This window comes from Panthera leo, chromosome D4 (genome assembly GCF_018350215.1).
Source record: "Panthera leo isolate Ple1 chromosome D4, P.leo_Ple1_pat1.1, whole genome shotgun sequence".
NCBI classification, from domain to species: Eukaryota; Metazoa; Chordata; class Mammalia; order Carnivora; family Felidae; genus Panthera; species Panthera leo.
Genome location: NC_056691.1, coordinates 71821270 through 71839322, shown reverse-complemented (window position 1 = coordinate 71839322; position 18053 = coordinate 71821270). Strand labels below are relative to the sequence as shown.

Sequence of the window (18053 nt, the reverse complement as noted above, 5' to 3'; positions counted from 1 at the left end):
CATTTTGAGTTTATTTTTGTGTATGGTGTAAGAAAGTGGCCCAGGTTCATTTTTCTGCATGTCGCTGTCCAGTTTTCCCAGCATCACTTTGCTGAAGAGACTGTCTTTATTCCATTCGATATTCTTTCCTGCTTTGTCAAAAATTAGTTGGCCATTCGTTTCTTGGTCCATTTCTGGGTTCTCTATTCTGTCCCATTGATCTGAGTGTCTGTTTTTGTGCCAGTACCATACTGTCTTGATGATTACAGCTATGTAATACAGTTTGAAGTCCAGGATTGTGATGCCTCGTGCTTTTCTCCTGGTTTTCTTTTTCAAGATTGCTTTGGCTATTCGGGGTCTTTTCTGGTTCCATACAAATTTTAGGATTGGTTGGTCTGGCTGTGAAGAATGCTGGTGTTATTTTGATAAGTATTGCATTGAATATGTAGATTGCTTTGGGTGGTATTGACATTTTAACAATATTTGTTCTTCCTATCCAGGAGCATGGAATGTTTTTCCATTTTTTTGTGTCGTCTTCAGTTTCTTTCATAAGCTTTCTGTAGTTTTCAGTATATAGATTTTTCACCTCTTTGGTTAGATTTATTCCTAGGTATTTTATGGTTGTAAATATTTTTTAAAGGAGAAAATATTCTGGGCACCTGGGTGGCTCAGTCGGTTAAGCATCCAACTCTTGATTTTTAGCTTAGATCATGATCCCAGGGTCATTGAATCAAGCCCCAAGTTGGGCTCTGTGCTGAGCGTGGAGCCTGGGTAACATTCTCTCTCTCTCTTCCTCTGCCCCTCCCCCACTTCTGTGAGCTTTCTCCCTCTAAAAAAGAAAAATAAAGGTAAAAATATTCTTCATGTGCTCACAAGTCTAGATGTTATCAATATTTTATCATTGCTTTACCTCAACTCCAGTTTTAATCATTGTGTAGTTTGATTGACTACATTTAGTATGTACCTTGCTTTTAGTAAACACTAACTTAATGTTTCATTTTTTGTTAAGGGAATCTTTCTCTTTTCAAGGAGATTTGAAAAATTTTGTGAAAGAAGATTTTTACATGGATAAAGAAAACTTTTGTCACGAAAAACTAGAAGATACAGTAGGTTTAAATGAAACTGTAATACTTGCTTTCAGTAGTATTTTTGTAAAAGTTAGTAAAGCACACTTTTATAAATTTTAATACATTGACCATCTACTACTGTCAAGTTTAAAAGATTTGGCAATGAGTTGAATATATTAATAGTGGAGTCAAATTTAAGATAGTGGTTCTAAACTTTAGCCACACATTGGAATTACTTGGATAGTTTTAATAAAATACTGAAGCCTAGGTCCTACTCAGATATATTCTGATTAAACTCATCTGTTTTGCAGCCCAGGTATAGTGAATTTAAAAACCTTCTTAATGATTTTAATAAATATACCTGGTATAAGACATTAGGTGGCCATGTTCTAATTTACAAAATGGAGACAAGCTATAATTGTTGAATTTGATTTATGACTTAAACACAAAACAGCACACACTATGTAAGAGAAGTGATCTCACTGAAATAGTAAGAATAAATATAGTCTGAGACTTCATTTTAGGAGCTGCCAATGGTTAATAAGGAAGATAGCATCTTTCATATTAAAGATCAAATTTTGGGGCACCTGGGTGGCTGAATCGGTTAAGTTCCTGACTCTTGATTTCGGCTTAAGTCATGATCTCATGGTTCCTGAGTCTGAGCTCCATAGCAGTCTCTATGCTGACAGCATGGAGTCTGCTTGGGATTCTCACTCCCTCTCTCTCTGCCCCTCCCCTGCTCACTCTCTCTTTCTCTTTCATTCTCAAAATAACTTTAAAAAAAAAAAGATCAAATTTCTCAAAAGCACCCCCTCTTTTTTAGCATACAGTTCCAATAGCACAGAAAATTGTTATTATGGTATTAGTACAAAGAATTTTAGCAATTGAGAGTACAAATAACTTTTTGCAGCATAGCAAACTCAAAAACTAGGCCCACATAGATTAGATGCATTTATAAAATTACTTTAAACATTTTTTTGAGACAACTAAAACTATTTTATATTTGGGGCTTAAAACATTCAAAGGAGATAGATATATCCATATCTTAAGGCATTTAAAGGGTTTCCTTACAATTAAAAATTTTAAGACACATGGTGAAAATATTAATTCACTTATTATCCCCTTTCTCTAGTCCCCCTCTTCCTCACCCATTAGCTCTGAGAATTATGCACATAGAATCCAGTTCTGTAGGAATGAAAGAGAAGTGTATTTAATGAAGTGCAGTGAAGATCCATTCCATTTCATTTACCCTTTTTACTTCTCCCCAATCACCATCTCTGATCTGCTGCAGTTACTGCTTTTAACATAGAATTTTTAAAATTTGTTATTAACCCAAAAGAAGATATTTCTGCATCTGGGGATATTGTATATCACCAGTGTAATCAGTAGCCATAAAAGACATTACTGAGAACATTGCTTATAATACATTTTTGGCTAGTATACCTCTGTTTTTTTAAAGTATTTGCATAACATTAAAAATTTTGAATGTTTAGTTTAAAATTTGGTATACCAATTAGGGGTGCCTGGGTGGCTCAGTTGGTTAAGTGTCCAACTCTTGATTTTGGCTCAGGTCATGATGTCACTGTGAGGTTGAGCCCTGCATTGGGCTCTGAACTGACAGTGCAGAGCCTGCTTGGGATTCTCTCTCTCCCTCTCTCTCTGCCCCTCCTCCACTTATGTGAAGATGCTGTCTCTCAAAATAAATAAACTTTATAAGTAAATAAATAAATCAAATTTGGTACACCAGTTAAAGTTATAAAATTATATAAATTTAATATAAATTATATATATATATATATATATATATATATATATATATCTGTTTATGAATCCAGAAATATTTATCTGGAAAATCTCCCTAAAAACTTGTTTTACATATAACTATTTCAGCCATCAATTTTGCTTGAGTGTGAATTCTTAATACCTACAAGCCTCAAACAAGAAGTTGATATTCCATCACTCACCAAACTAAAGGAATCATTAAACTTAATGCCAGAAATAATAAATTATGTAGATGAAAATGAAAAGCTTTTCAAAAGAGGTGAGAATAAATTTAAAAGTATATTACTTGTAAAACTACTTAATAACGTTTGTTGTAAAAATGTGTTGATTAAACTGTTTTCTGAACCTCCAGATTTTTGAAGTGTCTATAGTTTACATGGTGGAATCTTAGAATTATTGTTGATGAGATTCTTTTCTCATTGTCTTTCTCTTTGTATACTTGCAAACTTAAAACCTCTCTGAAATTAACCATGTCAAGATAATTACACAAATAAAGCTAAATCACCTATGGCTTATTCTAATTTTTTAAAATTGTTTTCTTATAAATAATGACAAAGTAGTAACAACTCTTATGCTGAGTTTAGTTATATAAGGAGAAGCACAGAGTGAGGTTATGACTCATGGAATCAGATGACTGGGAGAATCATAACCTAAAATGTAGATGTTTTTATCCCAGTTAGATTTAGTAAATATTGTTGAATTCTTTCTAATGACAATTTAAGCCCAAATATTTAACTACCTTTTTATTTAATTCCAGTTGAAATCATCAAAGATGTATAATATTACAGAGGAGGAAAGGGAGATTTATGATGTCCATTAAGGACAGGGATGCTTGCCATTAATAGATCACAGACTTAAAGGAATCCTTGCAGACAAGGCTAAATCAAGTGAATTACTGATCAATCTACAAGTCAAAGCAAAGGAATGAAAAGTCAGTCTAAGAAAGTTGATCAAATTCATACCAGAACTTGAAAACATAGTAGAGCTTAAAACTGCAGAGTGGCCCGCTGGCTTGTTAGGAGGACAAAATCTATGAATGCTAATGTAAAGGACAAGTGACTTTACTGAAGTGTTACACTCCCAGCCTTCAGTTGGCTCTTTTGGTATACTAAGTAAAACAGAGTCATTGCCACAGTGGAATGAAAAAGATTACCAAAAAACTGATGTAATAGTTATGCTGATAGTAAACTTTCTTCCTTTTCAGATCTTACTACCAAGCATGGAATTGGCATTGAGGATATAAAATGCAGCTCCACAGAGATTTTGGCCATTCAAAGCTATGGTGAACCGGAGTACAATCAACCAGGTAGAAATTTTGAATAAATCATTGAGTTTATCAGAGATTACCTCTATGTGATGTAAAAGTACAGTACATTCACATATAAGGTCTACTATGAGACCGTTTTCACATTTAAAACTTGATTATTGCAATCCAAGTTTTTTTTTCTCTTATCTATCCATTTACATTTGTTATGATAATTAACTCTATCCTTCTGGCATCAAAACTGAATAATATACAGAGAGAACTAAAAGATTGAGGAAGAATGGAGGAAATAGCATTAATATCAAGATCAGAAATCTTATAATATTATAGTTCGGTAAATAAAATTTTATATTTTATCTCAGTGTTAGTAATCTTGCTGACCCTTGTTATACTTTTGTAAATTTGACTTTTTAATCACCCAAAACAGTCCTATCATTTTTATTATTATTATCCTACCAGATTTGGACTCTGAATCATCTTTTGTTCCACTGTAATGCCAAATTGTGTTGCTTCTTAACTATGTTGATGGTACTGTTATTTAGTTACATTTTGGAAGTTTAATGCTTTGTTTATGAAAGTGATAGAAACACACCGACTACTTATGAATAAATGAATTTCAGTTTCTCAAGCCCACCCTATAAATCTGTAACTCTGTGTTGGGCCACCTAGACTCTAGTTTTATTAAGGTAAAGTATTAGTCTCCATTAATACTATTTACTTAACGTCACCAATATTTCGTATGGAGATAAAAGTAGTACTGTCTCTGTAGTACTGACAACATAAGTTTCAGAATTAAAAGCGTTATTACATATAAGACTCTTAGAGTTTATTTCCTACTGTAAACTCAATAAAGTTTAGTTGTCAGTGTATTTTTTTAAATCACCACTATCACAGTTGAGATACCATGAGATAAATGTGTAATTCCTTATATGGAAATTTAAAACTATCATTTTGTATTTCAAGTAACCCAAATGTCTTTTTACTGAAAAATTATTTTTGAAAATTTTTATTATAACAGAATGATCAACATTATAGTTATTTATAAAAAAAGTTCTAAATTATACTTAATTTTATTTAAGGTTTATATAATTTGTTATTTTTTAAACTTTTATGTATTCTAGTCGAGTTAGAAATGCCACTAACTCATCTATATCAAACAAACCAACATTCTTCCATGACTTCATTAACAGGACTTCAGACATTTCCATTTTCCCCTAGTGAAAAAATGTAAGTAAAGAACTTACTGCATTTTACCTACTAAAATGTAAGTAAAGAACTCAAATTGTGGGACACCTGGGTGGCTCAGCTGGTTAAACGCCGGTTTCTTGATTTCCATTCAGGTCATGGTCTCAAGGTCATGGGACTGAGCTCTGTGTTGGGGCTCTGTGCTGAGTGTACAGAGCCTGCTTGGGATTCTCTCTTTCCCTTTCTCTCTGCCTCTCTCTCTCTCTCCCTCTAACTAAAAATAAATAAACATTAAAAAATATTTATTAGCAGGGTTGGATTCATTCTAAGATGTCTTTCCTTGGCCTCTAGATAACTTCTTATGGTCTTTCCTCCGTTTGTGTCTGTCCTAATTTCCTAATCTTATAAGGACATCAGTCATATTGGATTAGTAGCCATCTTAACCACCCACCTCATTTTAACTTAATTACCTCTTTACAGTCCCTGTCTCCAAATACAATCACATTCTGAGGTACTGAGAGTTAAGGCTTCAGTATATGAATTTTGGTCATAATTCAGCCCATAATAAGCAGCCAAGAGCCCTGAACTAGAGTCAGATTGCCTGACTGTATCACCTATTAGCTCTGTGACCTTAATTGCCCTGTGCCTCAGTTTCCTTATCTGTAACATTGGGATATTTATAGTATATACCTTTCAGGGTTGTTATGAGGCCTTTTAAGAGATTTTCAAAGCTTTCTGACCAGGAATAGCCAAGGACCACAGGGCAGTGTGGACAGGGGTCCCTCCATAGATTTGGCTGTCAAATTACTCCTCTAGGAGTACTAGGGGTCACATCCCATCTCTAATAGATGACGTCCACTGACCTTGTTTACCTGCCAATGTACTATTGGTGTTGGGGGAAGTAGACATGTAGAACCAAGTATTGATCCACAAATCTGTTCAATTCCCCATTGTTTCTGCACAGTATAGTCTGTAATCTCAGAATTGACATTGTAGGGCTGGATCATTGTATTCTAGTTTGAGCCAAAATTGTATAGATAGCTTAATAGCCAGCATTTTTGCCCTCCAGGGGAGTCTTAGATACCTTTGGTTGTTATCTTCTACCATGTGGCATATATGTAACTTATTTTCTAAATTAGATTAATCTGCTATCCTGGAATCCATTCCCCCGCGCTGAGGCTAGTTACAAAACTAGGAGCATAACCAGTAGAGTCCCTTTGTTCCCCACTGTAATCCTGAAACTTAATGAGTGACGAGTCCAAAATAGTATATTTTCAGGAAAATTACAAGAAAGTATAAAAATATCTGATGAATTGTTCCCAGAATGGACACTTTGGGAGCTGAGTATTGAGTTTTGAGTTCTTATACTGAGTTTTGAGTTCTTAGTTATGATTGACTGATACATCAGAGAAGACTGCTGTTGGGTTACTTGGGAGCAACTCATCCCTAGCTACTCAAGATTTCTATTAATGGTCTTAGGAAGGTGTCACAGCACAAGATGGAGGCATCTGGTATTGAGGATCCCAATTACCTTGTTTTGGCAAAGAATTGTGTCATTTGGGGATAAATTGGTGATACACAGAACTCTACAATGAACCAGAACTGCCCATATCAGATATGAGCTCTAAAAAATAGCATTGAACAAGTACAGAAACTACATATAATTTGTTTAAATACTTTCAGTCCCTTTGCTGAGGTGCAGATATTTATTTGTAGGATGTAAACTGTCTTTTTTAGTGCTCTTTTACTCCATATACCCTAATCCATCTGTTAAGGCAGATTGGCAATCAGAAACAGAAACTAGCAGAAATTAGTACAATCTTGAATTTCAATCTGATATTAAAAGTATTTACTTAACTATAATAAACTCCTTTTAATTATACAAGTTATATATCTAATTGTTATAACTCAAATGTCTAATTAGAATTTATGAAAGTTAAGTCTTTCCTATGTTTTATGCTTTCCCTAAAGTTAGAACAAAGAAGGCTTTTTTAAATTAGCCAAATGTTTCCAGTTTTCAAAGAGTTTGTAAGGAGAACATGAACCCACCTAGTCTAGAGAAAATGCAAACAAACTTGCAATGCTTCAAGTTGAGCTCTGTTGTGTTTGGGAGAAAAAATTTAACTAGAAATATATCTTACTTTTATGTTGTTAAGCTACAGATATCTTTTCATGTCAGTATTTTTGACTACCTTATCCTCTCCTTTTTAGCTGCTCAAACATAATTCACACACCATGCATGTTATCCATTTAAAGTATAAAATTCAATGGCTTTTACTATATTCACAGTTGTCCAACCATCTAATTCCAGACTTTATCACCCCAAAAAGAAACCCGTATCAATCAGCAGTCATTTCACATTTCCCAGACCTTTACCCTCACCATTAGGCAAGCGCTAATCCACTTTCTGTCTCTACAGACTTGTCTATTATGGACATTCAATAATTTTTTGTAGTTTACAAAATATAAGTTTTACAATTCTTTTGTTAAATTTACTCCTAAGTATTTTGTTGTATTGTAGGTTAAATAGTTTTCTAAATTTCATTGTCAGATTGTTCATTGCAAATATATAGAAATACAAGTGGCTTTAGTATATTGCTCGTGTACTATACCTGCCATCCTGCAGAACTCATTTATTAGTTGTAATAGTTTTATAGTGGATTCTTCAGGATTTTCAACATATAAGATCATGACATCTTGCAAATAAAGTTTTACCACTTCTTCCTTTAAATAAATAAATAAATAAATAAATAAATAGCCCAAAGGTTCTAGAGCCATTTGAAACAACTTAAAGAAGTTGTCTCACCACTGCTACATTCATTAGCAAGAGATAAATCACTTTCATTTGGTTTATGAATATAAAAATCTTAAAATTCCTATATTCAAAAGAGATTTATACCTCAACTGTGAATCTAAAAACAAAGAAAAAAGTTAAAATTAAAAAAACAACAGAAGGAAAAAATAATATGTAATGTTATTGTGCTCTTAACTTGCTTTTATGTCCCCAATTATTTTATTTCAGAACACATTTTTGCGGAAATAAACCCAGTTAATAAATATTTTGAGTGATTACCACATGTCAAGCTCTATGCTAGATTTTTAAAAAAATTTTTTCAATGTTTATTTATTTTTGAGAGATAGAGTACGAGCAGGAGAGGGCCAGAGAGAGAGAGAGATACACACACAGAATCCGAAGCAGGATCCAGGTTCCAAGTTGTCAGCACAGAGCCCGATGTGGGGCTTGAACCCACAAACCGCAAGATCATGAACCTGAGCCAAAGTTGGACACTTATCCAACTAGCCATCCAAACGCCCTTCTATGCTAGATTTTATGGAGCTAAAAAGAAAAGTCTGTGTAGCATCAGACTTTATTTCCACACTGATTACTGAATTGTGAACATATTTTTATATATGACCAAACAATATATCAAATTCAGACATGTCTTCAGAAAGTTCCATTAAAAGTGAGAATATTTGTTTATATTGTGGTCTCCTGATGGACTTAACTTGCCTTCCTTTTGCTTTAAAGTAATTGCTTTACTTTACTTGCTTAGTTGGTTAAGCGTTCAACTTCAGCTCGGGTCATGATCTCATGGTTTGTGAGTTTGAGCCCTGCATCGATTGGGCTCTGTGCTGACAGCCCAGAGCCTGGAGCCTGCGTCGGATTCTGTGTCTCCCTCTCTCTGTCCCTCCTCCACTCATTCTCTCTCTCTCTCAAAAATAAATAAACATTAAAAAATTTTAAATTAATTGCCAATAATCTGAGGTGTCTGGTTTTCAAAGAGATCTTGGTAAGGTTCAAGAATTATCTAGAATCTCACATTTTGCCACCACATGCTAAATTTTTGGATTATGTGGGTAAATTGGATAGCTTAGACATAAAACCTAGCTTTGTACTGCACAGGACTGTCAACTAGCAATACTTATAATTAGCATGCTCACATATGTTTTGTATGAACAGAGAAACAGAATACCATCAATTTTTGCCTTGGAGTAAGAGATTTGCAGCCATAGATTAAGGGGTTTATGGATTAATGGTATCTTCCCTATCAAGGCTAGTAACTTCATAGCTACTGATAAACTGTGATACACACTAATTGTCATGCATATTTCTTCCTTTCTCCTCCTAGCACCCTGTAACATGCAAACAGACATAAATCATTCACTCACACACAAACCAAGAATGAAGGACCTGAACTAAACTTTAGGACTAAACTTTTACCTTCCTGAGAAGGTAGAACAGACAGAACTGTTCTTTCATTTCACAATTCTGACTCTCAGCCAGCAGAGGCTCCAGAATTTGTTTAAAATGGACTTGGGGACAAGTCCATTTTGTAAAAACTTGTGTTAAAGCTACTGTTTTGTATGGAAAACACAGTAATTTTACCTAAATTGTATTTTTATTTGGGGTGGTTTATAAGGTTGGTGCTGGCACACTTCATAGTTGGAAGTGTTCCACTGAGGGAGCTAGAGGAAGGAGTAAGTTATAGGCAAGCAGGAGCAATTCAGGTAACACACTGCCACACCTTCCCAGGGGGAGGAAAACCAAGTATTTGAAATTTGGCTTATGGAACTTTCTACTTAGCTTTACACACTTACAGAGTTAATTTTTCACTGCTTTCGAATGTAAAAAATACTTAGAAAAAGAACTTTCTTAAATTTTCTTATGCAAAAAGCCTCAATATTATCAATGTATTAAGCTTTAACTCTTCTTTTTCAGTAGTTTGCTTACTGCTGAAGAATCGGCTACCAAATACCGTATGGTGTGGCAGTTAGAAAGCTCTTTGAAACCATTTTTGCTTACAGGTAAAGATTAATTGACTTTGAATGCTAAACGAAAAGTAAAGGTGAAAACGTGTAATCAGTAGAAATGTATTGTCAGTTTTGTTATTTCTTTATTGTTACTGTCATTATAAAAATCACAGTTCTAAATTAAGATTTCGAAATTTTTCATTTTAATTTTGGGTAGATGCTTATAATGCAGATAATAACACTAAGTAGTTGTGCTACTTTGATTCCTTCCTACATTATGATTTGCACTATTTAGTTTAAAGTAATGAGGGAGAAATCTCTGTGCCACAATATATAAGATGATAGCCATCATGAAATCTGATCAAATATATCTTCTTGTTTAGGTTCGTTATAATAAATTAGAATCTCAAATTTAATTTAATTAATTAAATTCTTCAAAATTAATTTAATTCTTCAAAATTTTATTAAATATATTAATTTAGGAATTACTAAAATGGTCAAAATAATGGTTCTATCTCCTACTAAATATTAGAATAATTTTAACTTCATATTTCCATAGATTGAAAAACATCCCTTATGTAACTTCAACTGCTAGAGTATTACAAATATTAGCATCTTGAGACAAAATGCTAGCTATAACTTCAATTTTCACTTTTTTCCCCCAATGTGTGAAAATCTATTTCATAAGCAATTTTCAGTGTGGTTCTATTTATTGTGTTTTTCATCTCTTTTTCTCTGTGGACTGTCTCTTTTTGTTGTTTGGTTTGTTATTGTTTTGTAAGTACCAAGAACTGAAGAGCCCAATAGTCAATATTCAGTTACAGATTTAAAAAAGATATTTTCTATTGAAGAAGAAAGCCTTGTAGTTGATCCTGTAAACCCAGAGTGGTGGGAAAAAGAAGGACTAAATCTAATGGAGACAGAAACTTTGGAACATCTGAATACATATTTGTGTCATGATGATCTATCTGCTGATGATACTAAAATGGAGATATTTTTGCCTACAAAAGTACTTCAATTTGAGTGTAAGTACATAATAGTAAATGTCACTTGTGTGAATTATTCAGAATGAGAAAATGTTTGATACTGGCTTTCCATTAGGTGATTGGGAAGATATAACTAAATTCCAGCATTCAGTATTAGCTCTGGCTCTGCCAGAATTTATAACTTTGAGCTTCACAAAGCCCCACTTTCTTCCTTGAAAAAAAATGAAGTTTGACTAACTCATCCTAAAATCATTTACTGTCCTAAAATTCTGTAGTCTCAGTTTTTAAATTTCTAGCCATTTTCAATTAAAGTGACTTTGTTTCTTTTTATAAGTGATTAATTGCCAGCTCAATGTTTGTCTACATCAGCTTAGACACAAACCAGCACTGTTATTTTTTGATCTGACGGGGGAACTCTGGGTATTCAATAATATGTAGTAACCTGTGTTCAACAATATATAATCTTCCTTTGTTACCAAAGAGTTTACTCAACATTTTAAGTTACTTATACAATTATACAATTTAAGACAGCAAAAAATGTCTTGTAAGTACCTATCTTTCAAGTATTTTGGTTGCTATATGTGCCACTATAGTAAATGGAGTATTCTTAATCTGAATTATACTTTTTTGAAGTATTTATGAATTATTTTTAAATCTTTGTGCAATAGTTACTAAATTTAGATCTTAAAGAAGTTGGTAAAGCTCACTTTTAGTTTATTATAGAGTAAATAATATATTTAAAAGTGAATTTTAGAAATTGTGTGTATTAGGAGACTGCTCTAAGGAGATAGGAATTGGGGCAAGAATTGTTATCAGCAAAGAGGTGTTTCAAAGACAGAAGACAGAGGGCTTTGGTAGAAGGGAGGATAGATAGACTATGTGAAAGAAATGCACACCAGTTTATCCTAAGGCCTAGATGATTACTCAGGGTAGAAGAATAATTTTAAAAGAGATTAAGTCAGATTGCTAGACAAAGAAAAAGGAGAGGAAGATTTTATGGGGTCTTCAAATTTCCAGAATAATGTATTAAATCTATAAGACTAGTAAAGTCTTTATTATGATATGTAACTATTTTGAGGTTAAAATAAAACATATGATTCACCTTGATATCCAATAGAATTATGATGATAGTTTAATTCTGAAGTCTAAAAAGCAGTAATAGTATCAAGAACTCATTACCAAGTTGTCAGGATAGGGCTGGTTAAATAGTAGAAGAAAATATTCAGAAAAGTGAAATGATAAACAGTTCATATTTGCCTACTAAACATACCAGGATATCTCTAGAAAATATCTCAGAGGTTGCAAACTGGTAGCACTCAGGTCCTGGTATTTTATTTAGTTACCAACATTTACAATTTGGAGGGTTACACATAAATGACATGTATTTTGAGATTGTCTTTAAAATTTCAAAGACCAGACCCTTATTCTTATATGGCAACAACTGCCTGGAGCCAATAGCAGCTCACCACTTTAGACAGGCCTATAGCAGCTCACCCACCTCCAATTTGCCACAGTTCCCAGCACTCATAAATTGAGGCCAGGTGTTAATTGGCGTTTAGCATTACTTTTGCACTTTTACCTTACATTTAGTGTAATTAAGAGGAAAGTAAAATGTTTCTGATACCAGTATCTCTAATAAAAGCAAAAACAAAAACAATTATTGCAAGAAAAAAGTTCTACATTTTGGAAGAAAAAAGTTCAAAATTTATCATCCTAAAGATTATGATTTAGGGGCTCCTGGGTGGCTCAGTCATTTAAGTGGCCAACTTTGGCTCAGGTCATGATCTTGCAGTTTGTGGATTCCAGACTCATATCCGGCTGTGTGCTGACAGCTCAGAGCCTGGAGCCTGCTTCGGATTCTGTGTCTCCCTCTCTCTCTGCCCTGCCCCTGCTCGCACTGTCTCTCTCTCTCTCTCTCTCTCTCTCTCTCTCTCTCTCTCTCAAAAATGAGTAAACATTTGGGGTGCCTGGGTGGCTCAGTCGGTTAAGCGTCCGACTTCAGCTCAGGTCATGATCTCACGGTCCGTGAGTTCGAGCCCCGCGTCGGGCTCTGTGCTGACAGCTCAGAGCCTGGAGCTTGCTTCAGATTCTGTGTCTCCCTCTCTCTCTGACCCTCCCCCGTTCATGCTCTGTCTCTCTCTGTCTCAAAAATAAATAAACGTTAAAAAAATTAAAAAAAAAAATGAGTAAACGTTTAAAAAAATTTCAAACATTTAAACATTAAAAAAAAGATTATGATTTAAGCATATACTTCCCTCAGTAACATACCTTATTTATCTGGGCCTATAGGCATTTAAGCTTTTTTGCAAATAAATTTTATAAGATATAATATACATATAATAAAATGTACCCATTCTAACTGTACAGTCTTATGGATTTTGACAAATGTGCATACCAATGAAACTACCACCACAATGAAGATATAGACTATTTCTATCACCCAAAAAGTTCCCCGTGCTCCTTTGCATTCTGTAGTTCCCACCCCTCTCTTCTTCTAACCTTCACCCCTGACCCCAGGTAACCACTGGTCTACCTTCTGTCACTATGTATTAGTTTTCAGTATTCTAGAATTTCATTTATGGAATCATATAGTAACTCCTTTGTGTTTGGCTTCTTCCACTCAGCATAACATTTTTTTTTTAATTTTTTTTTTTTAACCTTTATTTTTGAGACAGAGAGAGACAGAGCATGAACGGGGGAGGGTCAGAGAGAGGGAGACACAGAATCTGAAACAGGCTCCAGGCTCCGAGCTGTCAGCACAGAGCCCGATGCGGGGCTCGAACTCACGGACCGCGAGATCGTGACTTGAGCCGAAGTCGGACACTTAACCGACTGAGCCACCCAGGCGCCCCTCAGCATAACATTTTTGAGATTCATTTACAATGCTGTGTGTATCACTATTCACTTCTTGTTACTGAAGAATTTTTCATATGGATGTACCCCAGTTTGTTTATCCACTCTCCTGGATTTATTTCCCAGGTTTTTATAGGGAAAGTTAGGAATAAAACTTCTATGAATCTTCTTATTGAAGTCTTTTTGTGAACATATGTTATCATTTCTCTTGAATGAATACCTATGAGTACAATTACTGGGTCTTATGGTAGGTGTATATTTAACTTCATAAGAAACTAGTAAATTGTTTTCCAACGTGCTTGCAAGATTGTGCATTCACATTAGCAATGTGTGAGAGTTCTAGTTATTCTATATCCTTGCCAACAGTTGGTATTGACAGTCTTTAATTTCAGCCATTCTAATGGTTGTGTTGTAGTATCTCATTGTGCTTTTAATTTGTATTTTCCTGATGACTAATGATGATGAACATCAGTTAACATGGTCATTGGCCATTTGTATATCTTGCTTTAAAAAATATATTATAGGGGCTTCTAGGTGGCTCAGTCAGTTGGGTATTCAACTCTTGGTTTTGGCTCAGGTCATGATCTCGTGGTTCATGGGTTCGAGCCCTGCATTGGACTCTGCTGACAATGCAAAGCCTGCTTGGGATTCTCTCTCTCTCCCTCTCTCTGCACCTCCCCTGCTCACTCGCTCTCTCTCTCTCTTTCAAAATAAGTAAGTAAACATTAAAAAATATATTATAGCTTTACTGAAGTATAATTCAAATGCCATACAACTCTAAAGTACACCATACAGTGGTTTTTAGTATAGTCACAAAGTTGTGTAATCATCACCACAGTCAATTTTAGAACATTTTTGTCATCGCTCAAAAGAAATCTTGTACCCATTAGCAGTCACTCCCCATTTTCTACAGCTGTGGAACCACTAATCTATTCTCTGCCTGTATAGATTGCCTATTCTGGATGTTTCATATAAATGGAATCATACAATATGTGGTCTTTTGTGACTGGCTTCTTTCATTTAGTATGTTTTCAAGATTCATCCATGTTGTAGCATGTACATATCTTATATGAAGTATTGTTCAAATATTTTGTCAAATTTTAAATTGGCTTTGCTTTTTAAATATTAAACTAGGAGAGTTTTTTATATATATTGGATACAGTTCTTTTCAAGTATATGTATTATAAGTATATTCTTCTGATCTGTCAATTGCTTGATACCTAAGTTTTTGACCTTTAGACTTAATTCTAAGCCTATTGGCAATAGGAATTTTCTGGAATTCTTTACCTAGTAACCTCACTCCAGTAGTAAGAAAAAAAGGTGCAGAAATTTTGCCCTTTTAAAAAATTTATTTTATTCAGGCCAAAATTGATTTTCAAAGCAATAAACAAAGTACTTTTAAGGATCAAATTATATTAATAAGAACCTATAAATAAAAGTTATCCTAATACCCTAGCAGAGCACCCATTTATTCATGGATGTCATTTGGATATTTTTATTTTCTGTTTTCAGCATGGCTAGAATATAAAAGTTGTTCCTCACCTATTGTACTTATTAATGAGAAATCTACAAATGATCGTTTATTACTCCCACAAAAGATTTCATCTCTGGCAAAAGAAATACCAGACCTGTGTTTTTCTGATGACTATATATCTGTTAAAAGACCAACAAAAGAAGAAAAACCAAAGAATGATCTAGAATTAGTTTATAGAATAAGCCAAAATAAAGAAAATGAAGATTACTCGGAACTTAACTGCACAGTACCATCTATTGAATCATCTTCCTCTCCAAAAATTGAAAAATCATCTTTTAAACAAGGTAGAAAATGGAAGAATGATTTGGACCTTTTGAATGACTTTATTGTACTGCGAAATAAACATAGAACTTGCACCTCAAAGACTGAACTCACGGGCAGTGAAGAAAATGATGGTGGGTAACTTAGTAATAGTTTGACATAAATATGATAGCTTTAAGGACTAAATATATAATTTACTACAGAAGGTAAGGAAATAAAGCTCTTTCAAATAGAATATATTATTTTTCAAAGCCAAAGAAAACATCTTTCATTCATGATACTTATTGAGTATGGAGATCGATGTGGATATTTGTGTATGTATTTAGACATAGATGTAGATATGTATTTTCCAAAAAATTTAAAAGTGCATTTGAACTTGTAAAAAAGTCACTATTTGTAAAACTTGATTTCTACAACTTGGTCATACAGATTCATGGTATTTCTAACTTTTGTTGATTGTTCTGCCATTGTTTTTCTCTTTTAGCTGACAGTTCTCAGTATTATAGCTTATAATGTGTACTTGAGAACATTTTGCCCGTTTGATTGCTTATTACTCTTTTTAACTTTAACAAAGAGTTTCTGTCTGAGTTGTAACTGTTTTACATTCACTACTTAAAACCATATCAAAGGTAGTATGTGTCATATCATTTCACTTCCGGTAAAAAAGGAAAAATAGGTATTCTAGAATATGTTTGACATAAGTTACTCAGAAGAATTAAGTACAAGAATATATATGCATGAGAGTCACAGCATACTTAGGTCTTACCATCTTATATATTGTTAATGTGGAATTCTGCTGTCCACAGCCAGCCCATTTGATTCTCAAACTAAGCTCCTTTTTCCAACTTAGCCTTTGTTAGTAATAAAGGTAATGTTTTGGTATATATATTTTACTTCTTCCCTTATTTTATAATTAATTCAGGGGCAACAAAGAATGTTACAACTTATTAGGCCCCCTCAAAAACTCTAGTAATTAGTATTATTTAATCATAACTATTCCAATTATTTATAGCTAATGAAAAATATACTTGAAAATAATAACATAATCTAGTTTAGGATATTTTACTCCATTGTTTTCACCATATATTTAAAGTTCATATATTAAAATGTTTCAAGGTGGTATTATGTTTCTAAAATTATCTGGTAATCATTATTAATAGATAACTTTGCTATCTAGTTAAAATAAGTAACTATAAATAAATTAATTAGTTATATATATTTTGTAATCCTCCACACTACTTAGAAAAGAAGGAAGACAAATGAACTGTATGCCAGGCACTAAATTACATATTAGAGATAAATATGATACTGTTGCTGACCTTGAGAAGCTTATAGGCTCAGAGAAAATGCCTGAGACCTAAAGGGTGAGTGGTAAGAATTGACCTAATTAAAAAAGGTTGGAGATAGGGAGGGCTTGGGGCATAGGAAAGAATTAATAGCAGAAGGAAGGGTATATGGAAAGTCACAGAGAAATGAAGTTGAGCTGTATGTGCCTTTTAGCTGTCAGGAACTGTACTTGGTATTTATTCCTTATAACAGTATTCACAATAGGTATATTTATCTGTATTTTACATATGAGGACACTGAAGCTAGTGTCAGAATTGAGACTGAAACAGTGATTTGATGCCAAGATTCTTTCTGTTATGGTCATTCAGCTTCCTACCCAGCACTGTTGTTACGTCCATTGACCTGAATAGTTGTTCACTTTAATACTGACATATTTCAAGGAAGAACTTTAACAATTATCATATTATATCAAATCATTTTAAGTAAAGTGACATTAAGTTTCCCTGAATAATGCAAATTAATATTTTTATTAGAATTTCAAGATAAAGAAGAACATTCCTTGACTCTTCAAGAAGAAAGTCCCATTGTTTGTACTAATAAAGCCGTAGAGAAAATAAGTCAGGAAAGGAAAGTAGACAAGGTCATTGAAATTCAAGCATCAGGTATGCTGTATGCTTTTAAAGTGCATTCAAATTAAGTGAACTTGAAGCCTTTTCTGAGTATCTAGGACATACCTGATTTCCCATGTTACTTTCTTCACTTGTTTCAGATGTTTCATCATGCCATTCCTACTTTCAAGTTACTCCTGGGCCTGGAACGCCCCCATTCACTGCCTCTGCCCCTTTCCATTGCCCTACTCCAGTCCACTCAGTGTTATTTCTCCCTTCATTTAAACTCTTGCTTCTCTATATTCATCAGACAACAGCAGACTACAGCTGCTCACACCGTTCTGCCCAGTCTGGAAAAATGAACTGATGTTGCTTACTCCCTCTATTCTTTTACCCATTGTCAACATGATGTTAAAAAAGCTACCGCCGTTGGGGCACTTGGGTGGCTCAGTTGGTTAAGCATCCAACTTTGGATCAGGTCATGATCTTGCAATC

General features: G+C 33.9%; 1 protein-coding gene across 1 annotated transcript in view; it reads left to right on the top strand.

Moving 5' to 3' along the window:
- The window catches only part of SHOC1 (shortage in chiasmata 1), an 85605-nt gene that overhangs the window by 29760 nt on the left and 37792 nt on the right, over window positions 1-18053 (top strand). Inside the window, 8 exon segments of the mRNA XM_042912464.1 lie at window positions 989-1085; window positions 2937-3087; window positions 4033-4134; window positions 5214-5319; window positions 9998-10083; window positions 10812-11054; window positions 15381-15797; window positions 17484-17612. Coding sequence (XP_042768398.1) covers window positions 989-1085; window positions 2937-3087; window positions 4033-4134; window positions 5214-5319; window positions 9998-10083; window positions 10812-11054; window positions 15381-15797; window positions 17484-17612 — 1331 coding nt within the window.